General features: G+C 40.2%; 2 protein-coding genes across 6 annotated transcripts; one reads left to right on the top strand and one right to left on the bottom strand.

The window, feature by feature from the left end:
• Positions 1 to 9,557, top strand: slc2a12 (solute carrier family 2 member 12). Of its 2 annotated transcripts, XM_035678747.1 has the most exons (6): positions 1 to 135; positions 1,555 to 1,672; positions 4,713 to 6,008; positions 7,480 to 7,602; positions 8,185 to 8,317; positions 8,427 to 9,557. In XM_035678747.1, the coding sequence occupies exons 2-6, from the start codon at positions 1,579 to 1,581 to the stop codon at positions 8,518 to 8,520; spliced, it is 1,740 nt and encodes a 579-aa protein (XP_035534640.1). In that variant the 5' UTR covers positions 1 to 135; positions 1,555 to 1,578; the 3' UTR covers positions 8,521 to 9,557. The 2 variants fall into 2 exon arrangements, with proteins under 2 accessions (XP_035534640.1, XP_035534641.1); XM_035678748.1 differs by lacking the exon at positions 7,480 to 7,602.
• A 123-nt stretch (positions 9,558 to 9,680) lies between these two features.
• tbpl1 (TBP-like 1) lies at positions 9,681 to 15,462 on the bottom strand. 4 transcript variants are annotated; one of them, XM_035678752.1, is made up of 8 exons: positions 15,348 to 15,462; positions 14,536 to 14,584; positions 13,843 to 14,086; positions 13,631 to 13,713; positions 13,209 to 13,272; positions 12,289 to 12,392; positions 11,689 to 11,783; positions 9,681 to 11,271 (listed from the first exon to the last, which is right to left on the bottom strand). In XM_035678752.1, the coding sequence occupies exons 3-8, from the start codon at positions 13,975 to 13,977 to the stop codon at positions 11,177 to 11,179; spliced, it is 576 nt and encodes a 191-aa protein (XP_035534645.1). In that variant the 5' UTR covers positions 13,978 to 14,086; positions 14,536 to 14,584; positions 15,348 to 15,462; the 3' UTR covers positions 9,681 to 11,176. The 4 variants fall into 4 exon arrangements, with proteins under 4 accessions (XP_035534645.1, XP_035534644.1, XP_035534643.1 ...); XM_035678751.1 differs by having other exon boundaries at positions 14,518 to 14,584; XM_035678750.1 differs by having other exon boundaries at positions 14,536 to 14,623; positions 15,348 to 15,460.
• Between the last annotated feature and the right edge of the window lie 2,144 nt (positions 15,463 to 17,606).

Here is a 17,606-nt window from a genome sequence, read left to right on the forward strand (position 1 = left end):
TCACCAAAACAAGTTGCGTGCGTGCACCGACACGAGCATGAAGAGAGGAGTTGGGAGAGAAGTGTGCAGGAGAAAGCGAATGGACCGACCAACGCGAATCTAAGCTAACCTACGGAGACACCGCTGGGGCGTCAGGTAGGGCAGTGTCACTGCGTACAGCTGTTAGTGACACTTAAATACTCGTCTACTGAAACTTTTCATGTGGCGAAACCAGCTTTAAGTTGCACGTAAGTTAAATAGTGGACAAGCCCGTACTTGAAGTTATTGTGTTTGAGAGAAGCTGCTAACTTTGGCTTTAGACGTTATTTGCTTGGTGGTCTTTGGGTTGTAAGCCTTTCACAAACTGACCTTGCAACATTTCAAGGAGGGCTTTCAAGACAAAAAAAAAGAGAGAAAAAAACCACATAATTGTAGGAAAGTGCACTTAGCTGAGGAAAAGTCTCCCAAACCATTTCCATACGCCAAAGATAAGCAACCTTTAAGTACTTAAAAATGAAAACCTCTGTATCACAGAGCCAACTGCAGCTGTCCACTCTGAGCTTCACGCTGCCGGTATTTATGACTGGGCTTTTATTTGGAAGCTTGTTCGTATCCAGGGACACCAAAAGGCATCAATTGGTTTACTTTTAACCCAGGACTGCACAGAGAACAATAAAAAGGGGGACTGGTGTGATCATTTAAAATGTCAGCCCCTTTTTCCTGCACAAGGATCGGTTTATGCTGTATTTTGAAAGTAAACTATGCCTCAGCTGTTGGGTATGGTGGTTAGTCTTCGTTTAATGTGTTAAGCTGATGATATAGTTTATGAAGCCATCATAGGGGCATAATTAGGCCTGTTTTTCCTGAATCAAAGGTGAGTAGCACACTCATGTTTGTTTATTAAGGATATGTACACTGCACAAGGATAAACTAAACTTTTGCCATGTTTATGGCTGAGTATCAAACCGCGGTACTTCTTTGGTATCAAGCAAAAAGTGTCAATATTGCCAAGTATAGAAGGTTGCCATGTACCAAGAGCTGGAATCAAATGTCTGGTCAGATTTGTAATCTTGTTTACTTGTTTTGATCAGATAATTCTTGCAGATTTTTACACTACGTTATGTTTTAGGCAAAGTTCTTTTAATTATCGGTGCACCAATTAACATTTGAGAACTTGTTAAACAAAAAAAAAGAAAAGGGTTTTGTAGAAAGAATATGTTCATATTTCTCAACGTGAGGTAGAATTTTGCCATACTTTTAGAATTTTGGTATCAATACTCACTATTAATGAAAGCTTGAAAACAACACTCAGATCTATCAGTAAGATACAAGTTAGATTTCCATCTGCTTCAGAGAAGTGGGGCGTTTCCCTCTTGAAGAGTCCATTAACACACACATCAGGACCCTTACGGCAGCTTTTCAAGAAGACTTTATTTAAATTGTAAATTGTCCTACTTGGTACGCTTATTCCTTTATGTCAGGGAAGTATTTCAACATCAGGTGTGTGTTTGTGCAAAGCGAGAAGGATCCGTTTGATGTTTTCATGTTTATTTTATTCATGCTTATTTTGCCTAGGCCTACTGTTAGAGGTGGTTGACGATGGAGGCCAACAGTGAAACCAAGAAGATGACCTCTTGCCTCTCGGGGAACCCCTGCTCTGAGACCCAGAAACTGACCCCATCCAGAGGCCCAGGTACACACAGACACCGGTAACATTCTTTTACCCATAGGGGTGTCAGTGTTATGGTAGAGCTTACTTAATACTTAATTTAGATGTGAGGGTTTATCTGCCTAACTCAGGTACAAATGAGCTCCTCCCTTTAGTTTACATTCCCTGGCTTCCACCATTAAGCCTCCATAAACACTTGAGTTAAACAAAGCATAAGTTCCAAGAAGCATTTTAATTGAGTTATATAGATAACTTTCCAAGTAATAGCCCATCTCAGATATGGAATTTGGACTGCTCTGGGTTTTGCTCAGGTAACTCAGTAAACCTGCTTCTTGGAATAGGTGTATGAACTCTGATTAGCTAAAATAAAAAGTGTAATTTGTTGTATGTTCATCCTCTTCATGACTGCTTGCTCAGACACTTATTAACACTGATGATGAAGCCAAAAGTTGTTTATGACTTTGTGTCCCAGGTCACTCTGACCATGGTGGCGTGACATGCACTCATTACTAACTACGCGCCTGTGAATCTTAAAAAACAAACATTCAGATGATCAATTACTAATTACCTTTAGACTTTATTTTCGGTATGACTTCAGACTTAATTGATGTTGTGAATGTGGATAGTTAGAACCTGACAAATTATGACAAACAAAACAACATTTCCCAATAGAAAAATCTCCACCCATGCGAAATGAGGTAAATGTTTTAAGGTACACCAACGCATGGTATAAAACAGTACAGTGTAGTTGTACGAAGGTCCCGACTTGTAGCGAAGAAGAAGCGATGTGACTGTAAAGCCTCAAGTTACCTTAAACATTAGATTAGTTATCCTAATCATTGTCACACGGTAAAACACAAGTATCAGATCGATAGTCCTTGTGAGCCAGGTATCAAAGGTAGAAAAGGGTTTAGGTATCAGAATGGGTATAGGGAGTTAAATATTAGGATATAACACGTTTATTACCAGAGTGTTATACAGCTATATAAAACTCATTTTAAATGTTTCAGAAAAGAAACCTAAAACACTGTAGGTAAAAGACTTATTACAAGAGAGTACAGTCTAACATTAATACTATAATCCCATTATTAGATAATGTCACTTATGGGAAAGGATTGTGGGGTGGTGCAGTCTCTATAGACCTTATAGGACCCTGCAGTTTGCAGCTGTGTCACTGTTTTTCTTAAATGTTGCACCATGATAATTAAATTGGAACAAAAAGAAAAAGGTCTTACTAGCATGATTATTAAAACAGTTGCAGTTATATACATTAACATGTGAGTCTACAAGCTATTATGACAACAGACTCAGCTGGTTTGAACAATAATTCAGTTACAGTGTCCTTTAGTCAAACCTTTTAAAGGAAAAATGCACATTGAAGTCAACGGCAATGCTTCAGCAGTATAACAAAACAATAGCAAAGATCCGTGACGATGAAGTTCATGGCGGCCCATATATAATCATGATTTGAACTGAGTTTGAAAAATACGTATGTAAATAGTGTCGATGTATGCATGCTTAGCTCATCAGTTTTTTATTTGTTCCTTTCCTATCTGTCCAGTTGTAATGATAACGGTTGTCTGTTAACTAATGCAAGACAACGCACGTAGGTTTAAACTCCTCACACACACACACACACACACACACACAATGCCTAAGATTGCTTCAGCATTCTTCTTGTGAACTTCCGACCTCTAATTCCACACAGTCAGCGCTGTTAAGGTGACTTCATGGTTGGGGGAAACCTCTAGGGATAAAAGTGGTGGTCCTGCCAAAAGTTATGGCACACATTCCTTGAAATATGTTGTGTCAGTGACAACCTTTCTCCTCCCAGTGTGGAAAGTGGAATGGCCATTTCCTCATGTACTACTAACTGCTTCCTGCTTTTTACTCCAAACACTGAATCTATCTCATGATGGGTGATTTCAATTCCTTAACTTCTACTTTAAACTATTTTCCTTAACTGAAACTTTGTTACTTGAGTTCCTGCACTATGACATGGGATGGGATTTTGGTCAGCTGGTCATGCTCTTAACCTGATTACAGCAACTTCACATGAGCCGTTCTGCTGCTTTCAAACTGTAGCTGTAAACATAGAGCACAGTACTTGTTTGATGACCAAAATGAACAAATGGTTGTATTGTTGGCCCCACTCCAAGGAGGTTATAGTGTAGGATCAGCTACATGACATAATAACCCTGTTAGATCTGAAAGAGGTTCAGTATCTTGCTCTTTAACGCCTCATGACTTCACCGCTGCCCCACTGGCAATAAAAGTTTTGTCTTATAAATTTACTGGGCAAAGCCATGTTTGAGCATGACACTGGCTAACCTTGTGCCCATTGCTGAGTATATATTTTTGTGGTGGTGTGTTGGTTTATCAGTTCACTAATACGGTTAATTTAGTTCTAGCATTTAATGTTTCTTGGATATTCTTACTTACAACAGAAACTCATGAGTTACTTGATTTTAGGCCTGCCTGAAAGTCTGGCCATGTCTACCAAATGAAAGGGACAACACAGTTTTCCATATTGAGACTATACAGGTTTCAAACCATTAAAACATGAGCAGAGCAAATTCCTAACTAGGAAGAAAATGCGCTCAACAAGCTCACCAGGCTGTAAAGATACACAAGCTACAGCACAATGCATTCGGGTAAACCCTTGACGCACACAAGACAAACAAAGAAATTGTATGTCGGGTAGACCACTCGAAGCCCTGAACCTTATCATCTTTACCGATATCACCTGCATGATCATCATAAGCCTGAAATGGGCAGGTGCAAAGGCTCCAAACGCTGCGTGAGGAATGGGACAGCACTCTGTAAAATCATGTTAACAGTAATTTGTGTGGTCATTTGAATGTAATTTTAACTTTTAGGTTTAATATGTACCTTAAGCTGTGCCCATTCTAAATATAATAATAGCCTATATATACAAAATGATACACCGTCATGTCTTCATAGGACAAAACTAGGCAGTTGCTTTGAACATGTCAACTAGTCAAGGCCTTTGGTTTAATAGCAGTTAATAGTATATTCTCTGTGTTTCTGTCCCTGTCTCCAGGCTGCAGCTGGCTGGTGGTGGTAGCGGCTGTGGCGGCCTCTCTGAGTGGCCTGATGCTGGGCTATGAAATGGGCCTGACCTCTGGAGTCCTGCTGCAGCTGCGGGGTCTCCTGTCCCTCTCCTGCCGGCAACAGGAACTGCTGGTCAGCTCCCACCTGGTCGGCGCTCTCCTCATCTGCCTGGTTGGAGGTCCCATTCTGGATCGCTACGGCCGCCGCTGCTCTTTGCTCCTGAGCGCTGCCCTGGTGGTCGGAGGGAGCGTCGTGCTCGTCGCCGCCACCTCACTCGTTGTACTAACACTGGGCCGGGTGATAGTGGGAATGGGAACGGCGCTTTCGGGGACAGGAGCGTGCCTTTACATCGCGGAGATCTCGCCGAGGGAGAGGCGGGGTCTGCTTGTGACGCTGTACGAGCTGATGTTGGTTGTGGGTGTAATGCTGGGATTCAGCTGCAGCTACGCCTTCGCTACTCTGCCCCACGGCTGGGCATATACGTTTGGACTAGTAATCCCTCCGGCGCTGCTGCAGTTAAGTGTACTCATATTTCTCCCACCCAGTCCACGCTTCCTGGTTGCACAGGGTAGAGTGGAGCAGGCCAGGATAGTGCTGGCCAGACTGAGAGGTGGGGTTCAGGAGCATGTGGAAGTGGAGCTCAGAGACATCCAGGCAGGACTTAAAGAGGAATCAGAGCATAGTTTCTTGGAACTCTTCAGTGTCAAAGCTAACTTGCGTTCACGGCTGCTAACAGGCGTGGCCTTAGTCTTCCTTCAGCAGGTTACCGGGCAGCCCAACATCCTGTCCTACGCTTCCCCCCTTCTCCGCAGTGTCGGCTTCAACAGCGACGCCGCAGCGACCCTGGCCTCCACAGGGTTCGGAGTAGTCAAAGTAGTCGGCACCATCCCGGCAGTGTTGCTGGTCGACCGAGTGGGACCCAAGAGCTTTTTGTGCGTGGGTGCTGTCGCAATGGGATTGTCTCTAGTTGCACTCGGTACACTGACACTGCAAAGCCACACTCACCTCACCAGCCTGTGTAAAAGTCAGACTATACTAAACCACACACATACGCCATGGGATTTAAACAGAACCGCTATAGACTTTGACAGAAGTGACATTTTTTCTACTGACCTCCCCCGCCCATCCACCAGTGACGAGGCACAGGGGACTAACAGAGAGGATGATGAGATTGGGGAGTCAGGAGGACAACAGAGTTACGGAGAAGTGTCTCCATCCCTCAGGTTGGCGTCATTGATCAGCTTGCTGGTGTACGTGGCAGCCTTCTCCATTAGCCTCGGGCCAAGTAAGGATCAATTCATTCACTTTTATTCACCCACTCTCTTTACACACACATGCACACAAATTAAAAACCTGCAGCTGCTGACCTGCAATGTATTTACCTCAGGCTGTTTATCTGAAATGTAACTGAAAGAATGATTGCATATCTGCATTTCAGTGTGCTCAGATTACCAGAGTACACCAGGTCATTTCTATCCACAATATACAACAGCAGCTATATATCCATATGCACTCACAGGCACTTATTTAAGATAATTTATCTCGTTTATCTGGTTCTAATAGTGTGACACACGGTACTATTAAGTACAAAGTACAACAATGGTTATCATACAATAACTAGGCATTAGGTAAAGTATAGAATGAAATGATCCAGTTCCCCAGATAAAGCACTGACTTTAACCGCTTCGCCTCCACCTCTCCCTACCATAGATTTTTATTTTAGGGGAGGACAGGGGCTCTTTAGGGGATACAGCAGGTGAACAGTATATGCCACATAGAAGGGATATACATCATCTGAAAGCTGGGAACCTGAAGATTAATTTGAGATTTGTGTGTAAAATATTTGTAGTCATACACCTTTATTAAACATTGTGTTTTGGTTAGGCGCCTTATTAAAATTGAGAAAGATTAGAGCATATGAGGGCTAAGAACATTATGTTATAATTGTATGATGGCCATTCCCATGCTTTATTATGTCGTATAAGTTGTTGCAGGGGCTTTTGCAGTCATTTTTGGGTTGATATCATTTGTTATCAAATTTGGTGCAAAATCTAACCATTTTCAACCCCTCAAATTTATTTTCAAAAATGTTCAGAAATCCCTCCAAAATACTGTATTAAGTCATCAAGACCTTGGGGAACACCATAAAAACCATTATGTGTTTTGGTATCAAAACCTTTTTTTCACAGTTTTATGAGACTGTGACTTTTCATACAGTGAGGCCACCATGGGGACTAACATCATCACACATGAATAAAATTGGGTTCATTGAATCCACAAAAATCTCAACTTTCAGTCATACGCCAACTTCAAAAAATTCGAATACTGTTTAGGGACCGGTATGCAGAAATATTCAAATAACATTTTCAATAACACATTTATACTGCATGCAAAAAAAACTGCACGTTTTTTCCCAAAACTGCATGGGATTAGCATAAAGTGGGCATGGCTTTAAGTGGCTTCCCGTAGAACTAATTTTCATTCAGATATCTTGAGTTCAGAGGTCAAAAGAGGACCCCTTTGAAAAGGAATGTGCCAGTTTTTCCCTCGTTATTTAGCGCCCTTCCCAACAAGATAACGTGACATGGTCGAATTTCATATATATTCACTTCAGTTGAAGAGGTTAAAGCTGGCCTACAATTCTCCATACAAAATAACAGTATACCGTTATTCTGGATCATGTTATTTGTATTTAGGCCTTAATGATAATGACCACTTACGTCCTTGTACGTGTGTTTGTTTTCTTTCCTTTCCAGTGGTGTATGTGGTTCTCAGTGAGATCTTTCCAATGGGAGTCAGAGGCAGGGCTGTGTCTGTAGTGTCGGCTGTAAACTGGGCCACTAACCTGCTCATCTCCATGACCTTCCTCACAGTTACAGGTGTGTGTGTGTGTGTGTGTTTTATTGGTTTTAATCATTGACAGTATATATAAGGTTCTAATTGATTAATCATAGGTTTGACCTAATGTGGTAAAGCTATAATTTAACTGAAGCCATTCTACAAACAATAATTACAAACCACGACACAGCTTAATGCGTACCTACAAACAGGTAAAGAAAGATAAACATCTGTAATGTTTCTAACAGCAACAAGGAAACTCAGTACTATATAGAGCCAGAGAATTCATGCTAAACACGTTTCACTCGTTGACTTCCTAAAAGCGGTGTGTCTCACATTGTTCCTTCTACTAGGCAGACTGTCCAACTGTTGTGAAGTTATCTTACTATAGGATTAGGAAAACAGGAAGACTACACCTAAAACAGTTAGGCACTATTTAAATTCAGAATCTTTGTAATTTATCTTATCTATTATCTTAACTCCAAGTCAGTGTCAGGACCTGATTTACATAGTTTGCAAATAATTGTCTATCATCTAAACTTCAGCAACTGTAGCAGAGCAAAAAAAAACAAACAAACAAACACACAAGTATCCTGACTGAGGTTATGTTGTTGTTTTTCTAGAAAAGATTGGTGTTCCCAACGTGATGTTCCTCTACGCTGCCATGAGCTTTGTTCTACTGGTGTTTGTCATCCTCTGTGTTCCTGAGACCAAAGGTCGCACGCTGGAGGAGATATCCAAAGAGCTGGCTAAGAAGTGAGCGGCAGCTTACATGTAAACTTACTGTTATAACCAGTTTGTATAGTAAACTAGTTTGTGAAATGGATTTCTTTATCTTCCGTCTCTCCTGTCTGTGCTTTACCAGGAAGCATTTTGAGGTGAGGCTCTGTAGGCAGGTTCAGCCTCAGGAGAGCCTGATCAGCAGCAGCACGTCCACAGAGACTCCAGCAAACGTCTGATTCCTTTAACAGACCACAACTGTACACCTCACATGATGGAGAGTCAAGAGCAAGGACCCATAATGACAATATATTAGCACGAATGTGGGTGACAACTCTCTCAACATCTCACGCATATCTGTTCATCCTCCAACTGCTTCCTATAATAATGTTGTATAGCTCCCTTTAGCTACATTCTGTATATAACAGAAGAAAACAGCTCAGGGTTCACTGTTGCTTGTCGAAGGCAGTAAAGAAGGGTCAACAACAGGGATTGAATATGTGATTATATAATATATATGTATAATATTTATTTAATTCCTTCCTTTCTTTACCTCTTTGCTGTTTAAGAGTACACCTCCCACAATGCAGAGAGGGACAGTTTCCCTTAACTCCAGGAAATAGATTCTCCACCAGCAATAAAACTGACGAAGAGTGCTGACACTGTTCTATTACAGGTTTTTTTTCCATTTTTACCTGATATTGTGATGAACATTTACAAAGGATTGCCTCTTTTGGATAATCATGGGGAAATCAAAGATGAACTAAAAACACTGTGTATATAACATTTGGTTCTTTGCTGGATTGCGAATTAATTCCTAAAACATGACATGATGCGTATGCAGCTCCCTGATGAATGTAATGTAATAACACTAACATGGCTCAAAGAAGTCATAGCAGTTACAACATGGTACGCAGAAATATGAATGGTTACAGTGGCCTTAGGAAGAGGAAGGTGTCTTATCCTTTACATTTTATGGGGTGAAACAATCAAGAAAAAGATAAACACACTCAACTCCACTATGCTGCTGAATCCTCAAAAACAAGCAACAGAGAAAAAGACTAAACTCATCAGGTCTAGTGGTAATATCAGGGTAAATAATATAACAACTAGGATTGTTGTAGTGTAAGAAAGTGTGAAGTGATGAACGAATGTTTTTTTTTTAACTTGTTTCAGTAATGCCAAAATTATACTTAGTTGATTAACAAGTTGAATGTACAAATGCAAGAAAGAATAACTTCCTGTTCACAATTAAAATTGCACATTTTTAAGTCTACATTGATACACATTATCTTTTTTCATGTCGGAAAATGTATGGACGTATTTGCAAAGACGTTCTACTGAAACTGCTTCACAAACAGAAAAGGAAATCATGAAAATGAGATAAGCCCTGCAGCGGTCTCTTTTATCATTAACCTTTATTTTTATACAAAATACAAAATTCTTAACAAGTGTCACAAATCTTCAGTTGACACCGGTTCAAAAGTCAATCCCACATACTTGAGACAACATGTCAAAGTTTTCCTCATCATCTTTTCCATCAGATGCCTTTTATTATATACATAAATATACGTTGCCTCTCGCCAGGTGTTTGGCTCCAGTTTAAAAACACAAAAGCCTCTCACTGTTGTTTTTCTGTTAAGAGAATGGTATTCTACGACAGGTTTGTTTTTCAGACAATTTAGGGACTGGTTAATGCTGTAAGCATGACCTCTTTGAATACTGATCATGGTTTGACGCATGAATGTATCACCAAACCAAACTTGGAGTGACTTCCTGTGCCTTTACAGCAATTTCCAAGACCAATAGCGGGCAGTCCTTTTATCATTTTTTATTCCTCCAGCCGCTAAAAAGCAAATGATGAATTTCTAGCCATGTCTCGTTGCCACTAGCCTGCGCCAATTTAGCAGTTGTGTCAAGTGAAAATGAATGAGGGGTCTATGGCTCAACAACACCGGAAAAATAAAACACCCTTTCAAACGTTTTCATTACATTCCAAAACATTTAGGACAGTCATGTTCTGTACATTGTCCGAGCCAAGAAAAAACAATTATATTTGCAAGTTTGCCTTAACTATTATTAGGAAATGACAACAAAGGAATCAAAACGTGTGTGTGCATTCTGATCCAATGCCACAGTCGGGAAAGGAGAACAAATTTATAGTGAACTGAAAACCAAACAAAGTAAGGAAATGTGTGAAACCAAGAATTAAAATCAGAGATTAATGCATATTGTGAACGGATATGTGTATCTGCATAGGGACCTTCTCTTACTTTGTGTGTGTGTGTGTGTGTAACAGCTTAAACTCAGTCTATGGTTTGACTGCTGATTTTCACTTTGGGCAAAACTGTTGGTAATACAGTGGATGCCTTTTATTTTGCGTTCACACACATAAAAAAAAGTCATGGACGGAGATTCTTCCAGAGGACGGAGGGATGGTGGATTGTTGTGTATAGGGTTAAAAAGGTGAGGCTTCTCAGTATTTACATATTGAACCTTTGCAAAGGTCACCACTGTTGAGCATTAAAATGGTTAAACTTGTTGCAAAACGGGTCTTTCTGTGTCCATGCAAATAAAAAGCAAACAACTTCCACCCCCTCCAGTGGCGGTCGGGTTTGGAGGAGCGGTTTCCGCTGAAGTGTGAAAGACGTTTAGGCTGTTAAAATCACGAGAGCCACACAATGCACAACAACAATGAAAGAAGAAGAAGTTTTAAGACTCCGACTAGCATTGTTGAGACTTATTAAAAATCCGGGTGATTTCCAGTCTGTTGATAGTGTTAGACGTTTGTTGCTGTTGCTATCATGTAATGATAAAATCAAGCAAAGAAATCCAAGGATAAGGTGCTTCCTCACTTGTGGACGTGACTTCTCCTTCCATTTATATCTTCTGACTTTAACTTTTTTCTTTTTTTTTGAGGGGTTTCTGAACCTCGAACAGTAGTGGGTAGACCTGCTCAACAGCTGTGGCCACATTCTGCACATTTGGTCCTGAATGGTAGGGTGGGGTGGGGGGGTTGGAGGTGGGGTTAAAACAAAAGAACAAGTTTTGAGTACAATAAAAAACAGGAAAGGCAATTAACCCCACATACGGATAAACAGAGAATCGCAGGTAGCATAACAACAGAGAGAAAATGATTTACTCCTTGTTTGGGGCAAGTTCAGCCTAATGCATGGTATGACATACAAAGAGGGCATAAACTATTTCACTCACAGTAAAATTCCTTGAGGAATTGGGTTATTTACAAACCGCTTTTCTGGTTGTAACGGACTATAAAAGTGCTTTACAATGTGACCTCAATCCCTTAAGCTGGGGCGCCCTCTCCCTGTATGTAAAGGAGGGCGAGAGAGGTTAGTGTCTGTGTGTGTGTGTGTGTGTGTGTGTGTAAACATGGATGTGTGAGGTACCTGTAACTGTGATGCTGCCAGTAGAGAACACCTGTATTGTAGCCTTGAGATGTTTGATCCTGTACGTGGCAGCTGGATGGAGCTCTGGTTCATAACTGACAAACACAAACACATTGTTCAGTATTGTGTCCACTAAAGGCTCTCAGCACACACATCTAACAACTAGTTCATACACAGCTTTGAGGCTGTCTCACAGGATGCTATTTGCCAGTACTCCGTATGTTCTTATATAAACAAGTGAATCAGCGTCTGACTACTCCACCGCCTTCTGTCTGCTTGCTTTACAGTAGTGCCAAATGCACTCTAAAGCACTGACCAGAGGTTCCACCACTAGGGGTCATCCTGTCCATGTAAATATGGAACCACTAAAAGTAAAAGACATTTTAAAAAGCTATTTAGCCTACTTCATAATACATGTAGTGAGGGGTCTCAAGTAAAAGTAAATCAAAATAAATGCCTATGCCAGTGAATTATGATCATACAACATAAGAGATCCTAGACTGATATGTGAGGGGTAAGGGCTGCTACAGGATGCAGCAAAATCAGAAACATGTTTAACTAGTGTGATGATAGTGGTTGTGGTGCACAGTACTTTATTACCTGGCAATGGGTCGGTTGTTCTTAGTGAAGTCTATGAGGTGGATTGCAAATGGCATGGAGCACACTGCCAGCACATTCACAACTTTGAAGGCTGAAAACCTCACCTGAACAGACAACACACACCGGCACAGACACATGTATGAATGCAGTTACACACTTTCACATTAAAACATGAAGCTCTTTTTCTTTCAGCCTTAGTGTTGGCAAGTAAAGCTATGGGCTAGCCTCATCTGACATCTGCAGTCACCCCAGGTTTAGCAGAAATAGCGTCGACAAGTGGTTTGCTAGGTAAAACTTTAACCCAAACAAATAAAAATATAAGGCAGATATTTGGATTGCAGATTTATTGTGTGTGAGGTTCACCCTGCAGGTTGACCTGGTTGCATGCCGCTGTTTTGATCTAGCTAAAGCAAATGAAGTCAAAAGACATGGAGTTGTGTACACAGTCTAATGAAGCATAAAGTTCTTCTTTCTTTCTTTCTTTCTTTCTTTCTAGACCTGTGCCTCCTTGGCACAAAAAAGAAGATATATACTTTATTAATCCCCTATTGAAGAAAATCTAAAGGGGCTCTTATTATGCTAATCTTCAGGCATATTAGCCAAACCTATGAACAGGATTGTAAACACTCACCTAAAATCTACTGACACATCACATGCTTGCTTAAAGGACTATTAACAATATTTATAGATTATTACAATCACATTTTTTATTAACATAGGTTTGAAATGCAGTGCAATAACTCCTTCAGATTTCTCCACAAAATTATCTGAAAAGCAATACCTCACCAGATATTAAGATAAACTCTAAATCTGCATTAAAAAGTTACCTAGTTAGCAAGTTATCTGCACATTTTTTCAAAAATAAACAACCTGGTTTCTGTTATACTGCTGTTAACCAACAACCAAGAGATTATTCTCACCTTGAAGCCCAGTTTCTGCAGAACACGTGCTAACCTGCGAGCACCCAGCTTTGCATCATCCTCACTGAACAAAAAGGAGAGCAGGATGAGTGCCAGGTTTGTGGTAGCTGACTTACCAAAACTGATAATGACTTGCTCTAATGTCAGCATTGTATCTTTGACAGGTGAGACAAATGGTAATGCATTATTGCCAGTTGATGTGGGATGTTGCTCATTAACGTGAAGCCACCATTACTACACCACAAATAGAGAGGCGAGACAGCCAAGGCCATCAGCAGCAAACATTTCTGTCACCAGAGAAAATGAATGGCCCTTTGGCAAACAGCAGCTCCATTTGTTATGTGCAGTGGCTCTTCTTGACACGTCTTCCAGTTAGTTACTCGTTAGTGTGAGCGTGTGTGTTTCATGTGCTACATATCTACCTTGTTGCTCCAGTGCAAATGATTTTCCCTGAGGACCAGATTGAGGCTGTAATCTTGGGCTTACGAAGCTTCATTAGGACTTTCTAAGAAGAAGAAAAGCAGTCAAACATGGCCCATATCATAAACCCTTGATAATCCTGTACATATGAGTGTATATTTTTTTTTATCTTGGCAAATCCATCTCCCTCTTCAATAGTCTTTGACTTCCTTACCCCTACTTCAGGCTTATAGATGACATTGGTTCCCTCTAAGGCAATGGTGCGCAGGTTGAGGTGGCACCTGGTCCTGAAGGTTGCCACCACATTGGTGATAATGATATCAAGTGCCTCGTCATTGCTGGAATCCATGAGGAAGTGTGCGGTGCAGCAAGAGGACCACGGGGGCTTTCCGCTCACACGTTCATCATCAACGCCACCAGCACCACCATTTTACGGACGGACAAGGAGACAAGATGAGCTGGAAAGTGAAAAAAAAAAAGGCCAATGGTTTAATTACTATTTTGAATTAGAAAATATAAATGTTGGTTTACGACAAACAATCTTTATTGTGATTAAATATTTTTCACACATACACAAACACTATGTAATGTAATGTAAACTATGAGGAACTTGACTTGGTTTTTACCGCTGCTTTCAATTTACATACACAGAATAAGCATAAATAAACAGAACAAGCTCAACAAAATAAACCTCTATATACAGTTATACATATATATAAGCAGATTAAAAAAAAACAATATGGTTTGTAGACAGTAAACAATAATGCAATGGTGCAAAGAGCATATGAATCACACATTTCAAACATATTCAAAAAACAAAAAAAACAAATCCAATGAGCTCATTGCACATACAGTACAGTCGACTATGTTTAAGTTCTGATCGTGTTACCTCAGTGGCAGCACCTACTCATCTGATTCACAGCTATGTGGTTCCTCCTGCTGCTAGATCTTCTGAGCTATAGGAGAGCGATTCAAAGCACAAACCACACAGTCATCTGCAAGACATTAAAGCAGCACTTTAAACATCTCAGAAAAGTATCATTTTTTCATGTAACGTTAGCCTAAGCTTTTTTTTAGTCATGTAATAATTATCGCTAGCCTACCTGCTAATGACACAGCCTGATACGGTAGCTACTCTGCTGCTACCGTTATTAAACTCGTAGCAATATAGTAAAGGAAATCAATTCACTGGAGGCTGAAGGAGACATATAACGCATTTATCACTTAAATCTGTGAAAGCAGCGTTGTATCTCCAATGTAAGGCTTATTGTCGCTGCAGCTCATGCATCACCCCAGGTTGTATTGCATAGTAACGAACTGATAAGCTTGTTTGGGGAAATGATGCTAGCTAATCTCCCCAGCCTAACAAGCCGGCTGTCAACTATTCACCGCAGACTAACGTTAATCCACCATTATTTACATATACTAACGTGTTTTTTGTGGCCACAACTCCAGTGAAATAAACAACGAAGTGAAAACCACAGTAGCGATACATCACTACTGCCCGGCTAATGTTGTGAGGAGGGCTAACTACCCGTGAGCTAGCAACAAAGAAAAGTGCACAAGCAGTAATGAATGAAAAGTTGTTAGCTGAGCTAGCTTGCAGGCTAGCTGTGTCTCGTTACAGTGAGGACGAGCTCGTCCCGCTGCTTCCAGCTGGGTTTGCGTGTTAATGGCAAATGTGTGAGTCTGAAATGTTTGCTTTAATTCTTTAGCTACCTCTTCAGTTCGCTCACTGCTGCATAAACACTCCGGGCAACGGTAAAAACACAAATGTGGACAGACTCCTTCCTCCGCCGACAATGAGCAGTAGTAAGCCACTTTCCGGTTCCAGCCTTCAAAATAAAACTAGGTGACCTAGTGAACTTCAAAATGACAACAACTTCCGGTTACAAACCTTTCAAAATACAACGATAAAATAAACATTACTTTGAACAGCCAACACGTTTTACCTCTTTACACTACAACTATACACCCCGATATATAGCTGCAAAACAGGAGCTTTGCCCATGTGCAACTTGCTGCACTGATTCATGTGTTATTCTGTTTTGTGGAATTCTACTGTTTTTTCTCTTGTTCATAGTGTTTATATTATATTATAGTATTTCCATACTCTTACTGTTTTTATACTGTTTTTTTTTCTCTATACACTTTGCTGCTGTAAAATTTGAATTTCCCCATTGTGGCACAAATAAAGGAATAACTTAAACCTCTTAATCTTGAACAACAAACATAGGCTACAGATGGAGTTCCTGGAGTTAAGGTGTCCCAGGTGCATGGTGTGGTAAAATAATAATAATATTAGTTAGACAGACATAAATATATGTAAAGGCTAAATTACAAACAATAAAAACAGGAAAGAAAGAAAAAACATAGTCAAGTCCTGCAATGATCTGCAGGGCATATTTGGTGGCCTACAGATCATTGCAAGACTTTGTTCCATTTTTATGTGTTAATATAATTCCTTTCCATATCAGGGTACCCAACAAAACTAATATCATTTAACCAACAGGGTAAAAGTTCCCTTTCTTCAGATGATATTTAATGAACTGCAATAAAGCCCGTGGAAGTGCTTTAATAATTATATTGAATGGCAAAGAAATATTAATTATATAGTTAATCATGATTTTGTTCACATGACAAAATAACACCCAAATCCAGACCTGTATAAGCAGACACATGTATATTGTCAAATAGATCAACATGATTAAATAGTTCTGTCTGCCTACACAAATACTTGACTTGAACAGTAACCAGTAAGTTGGTCTAAAGTTTGTATCTTGCGCCACCATGTGGATAATGAGGGTTGTCTGGTTGGAAAAAAAACCTTTAATTTTGACATCATTTGAAAAGCTCAAGTTTTCTACACCATATCTCACACAATGCGCTAATAACTGAATGCCATTGAAAAAGAGTTTTGAATGAATTTATAGTCATTAAAAGTTGTAATTTGCTAATCCAAGCAAGGGTTAAAATGCTCATTGACTCCAGCCAAATTCTGTGTCCACAAATTTGTCTTTGTAATCATCTACGTCTGCCAATATTACACTTAACAGGCTTATGTTAACACCATTTCCAGATAACAATGTGAAGCCTTTTTTCAGTGTTTATGGTGTATTGACATTTAAGCTATGTGGATTAGAACATCTCCAAAGCAAAATGAGCACATCTGGTCAGTAAATGCTCCTCAGGGAATTCTGGAAAAGCTACAAAAGAGAAGAAGGAGTAAAGTTTGGAGGCGGCCGGGAATGTTTGTGTTATCAATGAGAGAATTCACAGCCGCTCTCGTGGCTCATGAATGAATTTAGTGAATGGATGCTGTCCTGAAGTTTCTGTGCACTGTCGCATCCTGCCCTTACGCAGACTGATCATGGTTATATTATTATGTTTACTTACTTTCTTGAGCTTATTTGACTACTTTGTGTAACTTTGCACAAAACTGCATGAAAGGTAAACTGATAAGAATGACATAATCTTTATGAGATAAAGTTAGTAAGTAAACAAAGATTTGAATTTGTGTGAGTCTCTGTGTGTATGTGCACACAGGCATGTGTATTTGCTTATCTGTGTTAATATCCATGACTTATTGCTTGCTTATGCACATTTGTGCATTGTGTCCTGTAACCCGGCTATTCTGCTCAGTGCACTGCAAACACTTCTCCCGCCTGGCCTGCGCCCAAACAAAACAGAAAAATAACTTCTTTATGATTCAGCCTTGTTGTTATTGTTCTTCCTCCCTGGTTACCAAATTGTCTCTTTTCCCTCTCATTTAATCCTCCTGGGCTTCTCCTGGTGAAATATAGCCTGGTGATTCACATCTATTCTGCACAAGAGCCTTGTTCAGCTGTCCCAAGATGTTTACTATAAAGGTTTAGATTTAGAGCAGGTTAAGCAAGTCAGACCACTAGCATTGATAGTGTGCGTGTGTTTGTGTGCGCTGTGAGATGGCTGACGCAGGGCGCGGGAGTATGTTTACAG

Source organism: Morone saxatilis, unplaced genomic scaffold (genome assembly GCF_004916995.1).
Source record: "Morone saxatilis isolate NCDOM2014 unplaced genomic scaffold, NCSU_SB_2.0 Contig7, whole genome shotgun sequence".
Taxonomy (NCBI): Eukaryota; Metazoa; Chordata; class Actinopteri; family Moronidae; genus Morone; species Morone saxatilis.

Bases quoted from the DNA above. Each gene is read 5' to 3' on its own strand.
- slc2a12 (XM_035678747.1), top strand. From the start codon at position 1,579: ATGGAGGCCAACAGTGAAACCAAGAAGATGACCTCTTGCCTCTCGGGG. The intron at 7,603-8,184 runs GTGTGTGTGTGT...TTGTTTTTCTAG, and splicing joins GACCTTCCTCACAGTTACAG to AAAAGATTGGTGTTCCCAAC. The intron at 8,318-8,426 runs GTGAGCGGCAGC...GTGCTTTACCAG, and splicing joins TCCAAAGAGCTGGCTAAGAA to GAAGCATTTTGAGGTGAGGC.
- tbpl1 (XM_035678752.1), bottom strand. From the start codon at position 13,977: ATGGATTCCAGCAATGACGAGGCACTTGATATCATTATCACCAATGTG. The intron at 13,714-13,842 runs GTAAGGAAGTCA...TCTTCTTCTTAG, and splicing joins TCTATAAGCCTGAAGTAGGG to AAAGTCCTAATGAAGCTTCG. The intron at 12,393-13,208 runs GTGAGAATAATC...TTGTCTGTTCAG, and splicing joins TGCAGAAACTGGGCTTCAAG to GTGAGGTTTTCAGCCTTCAA.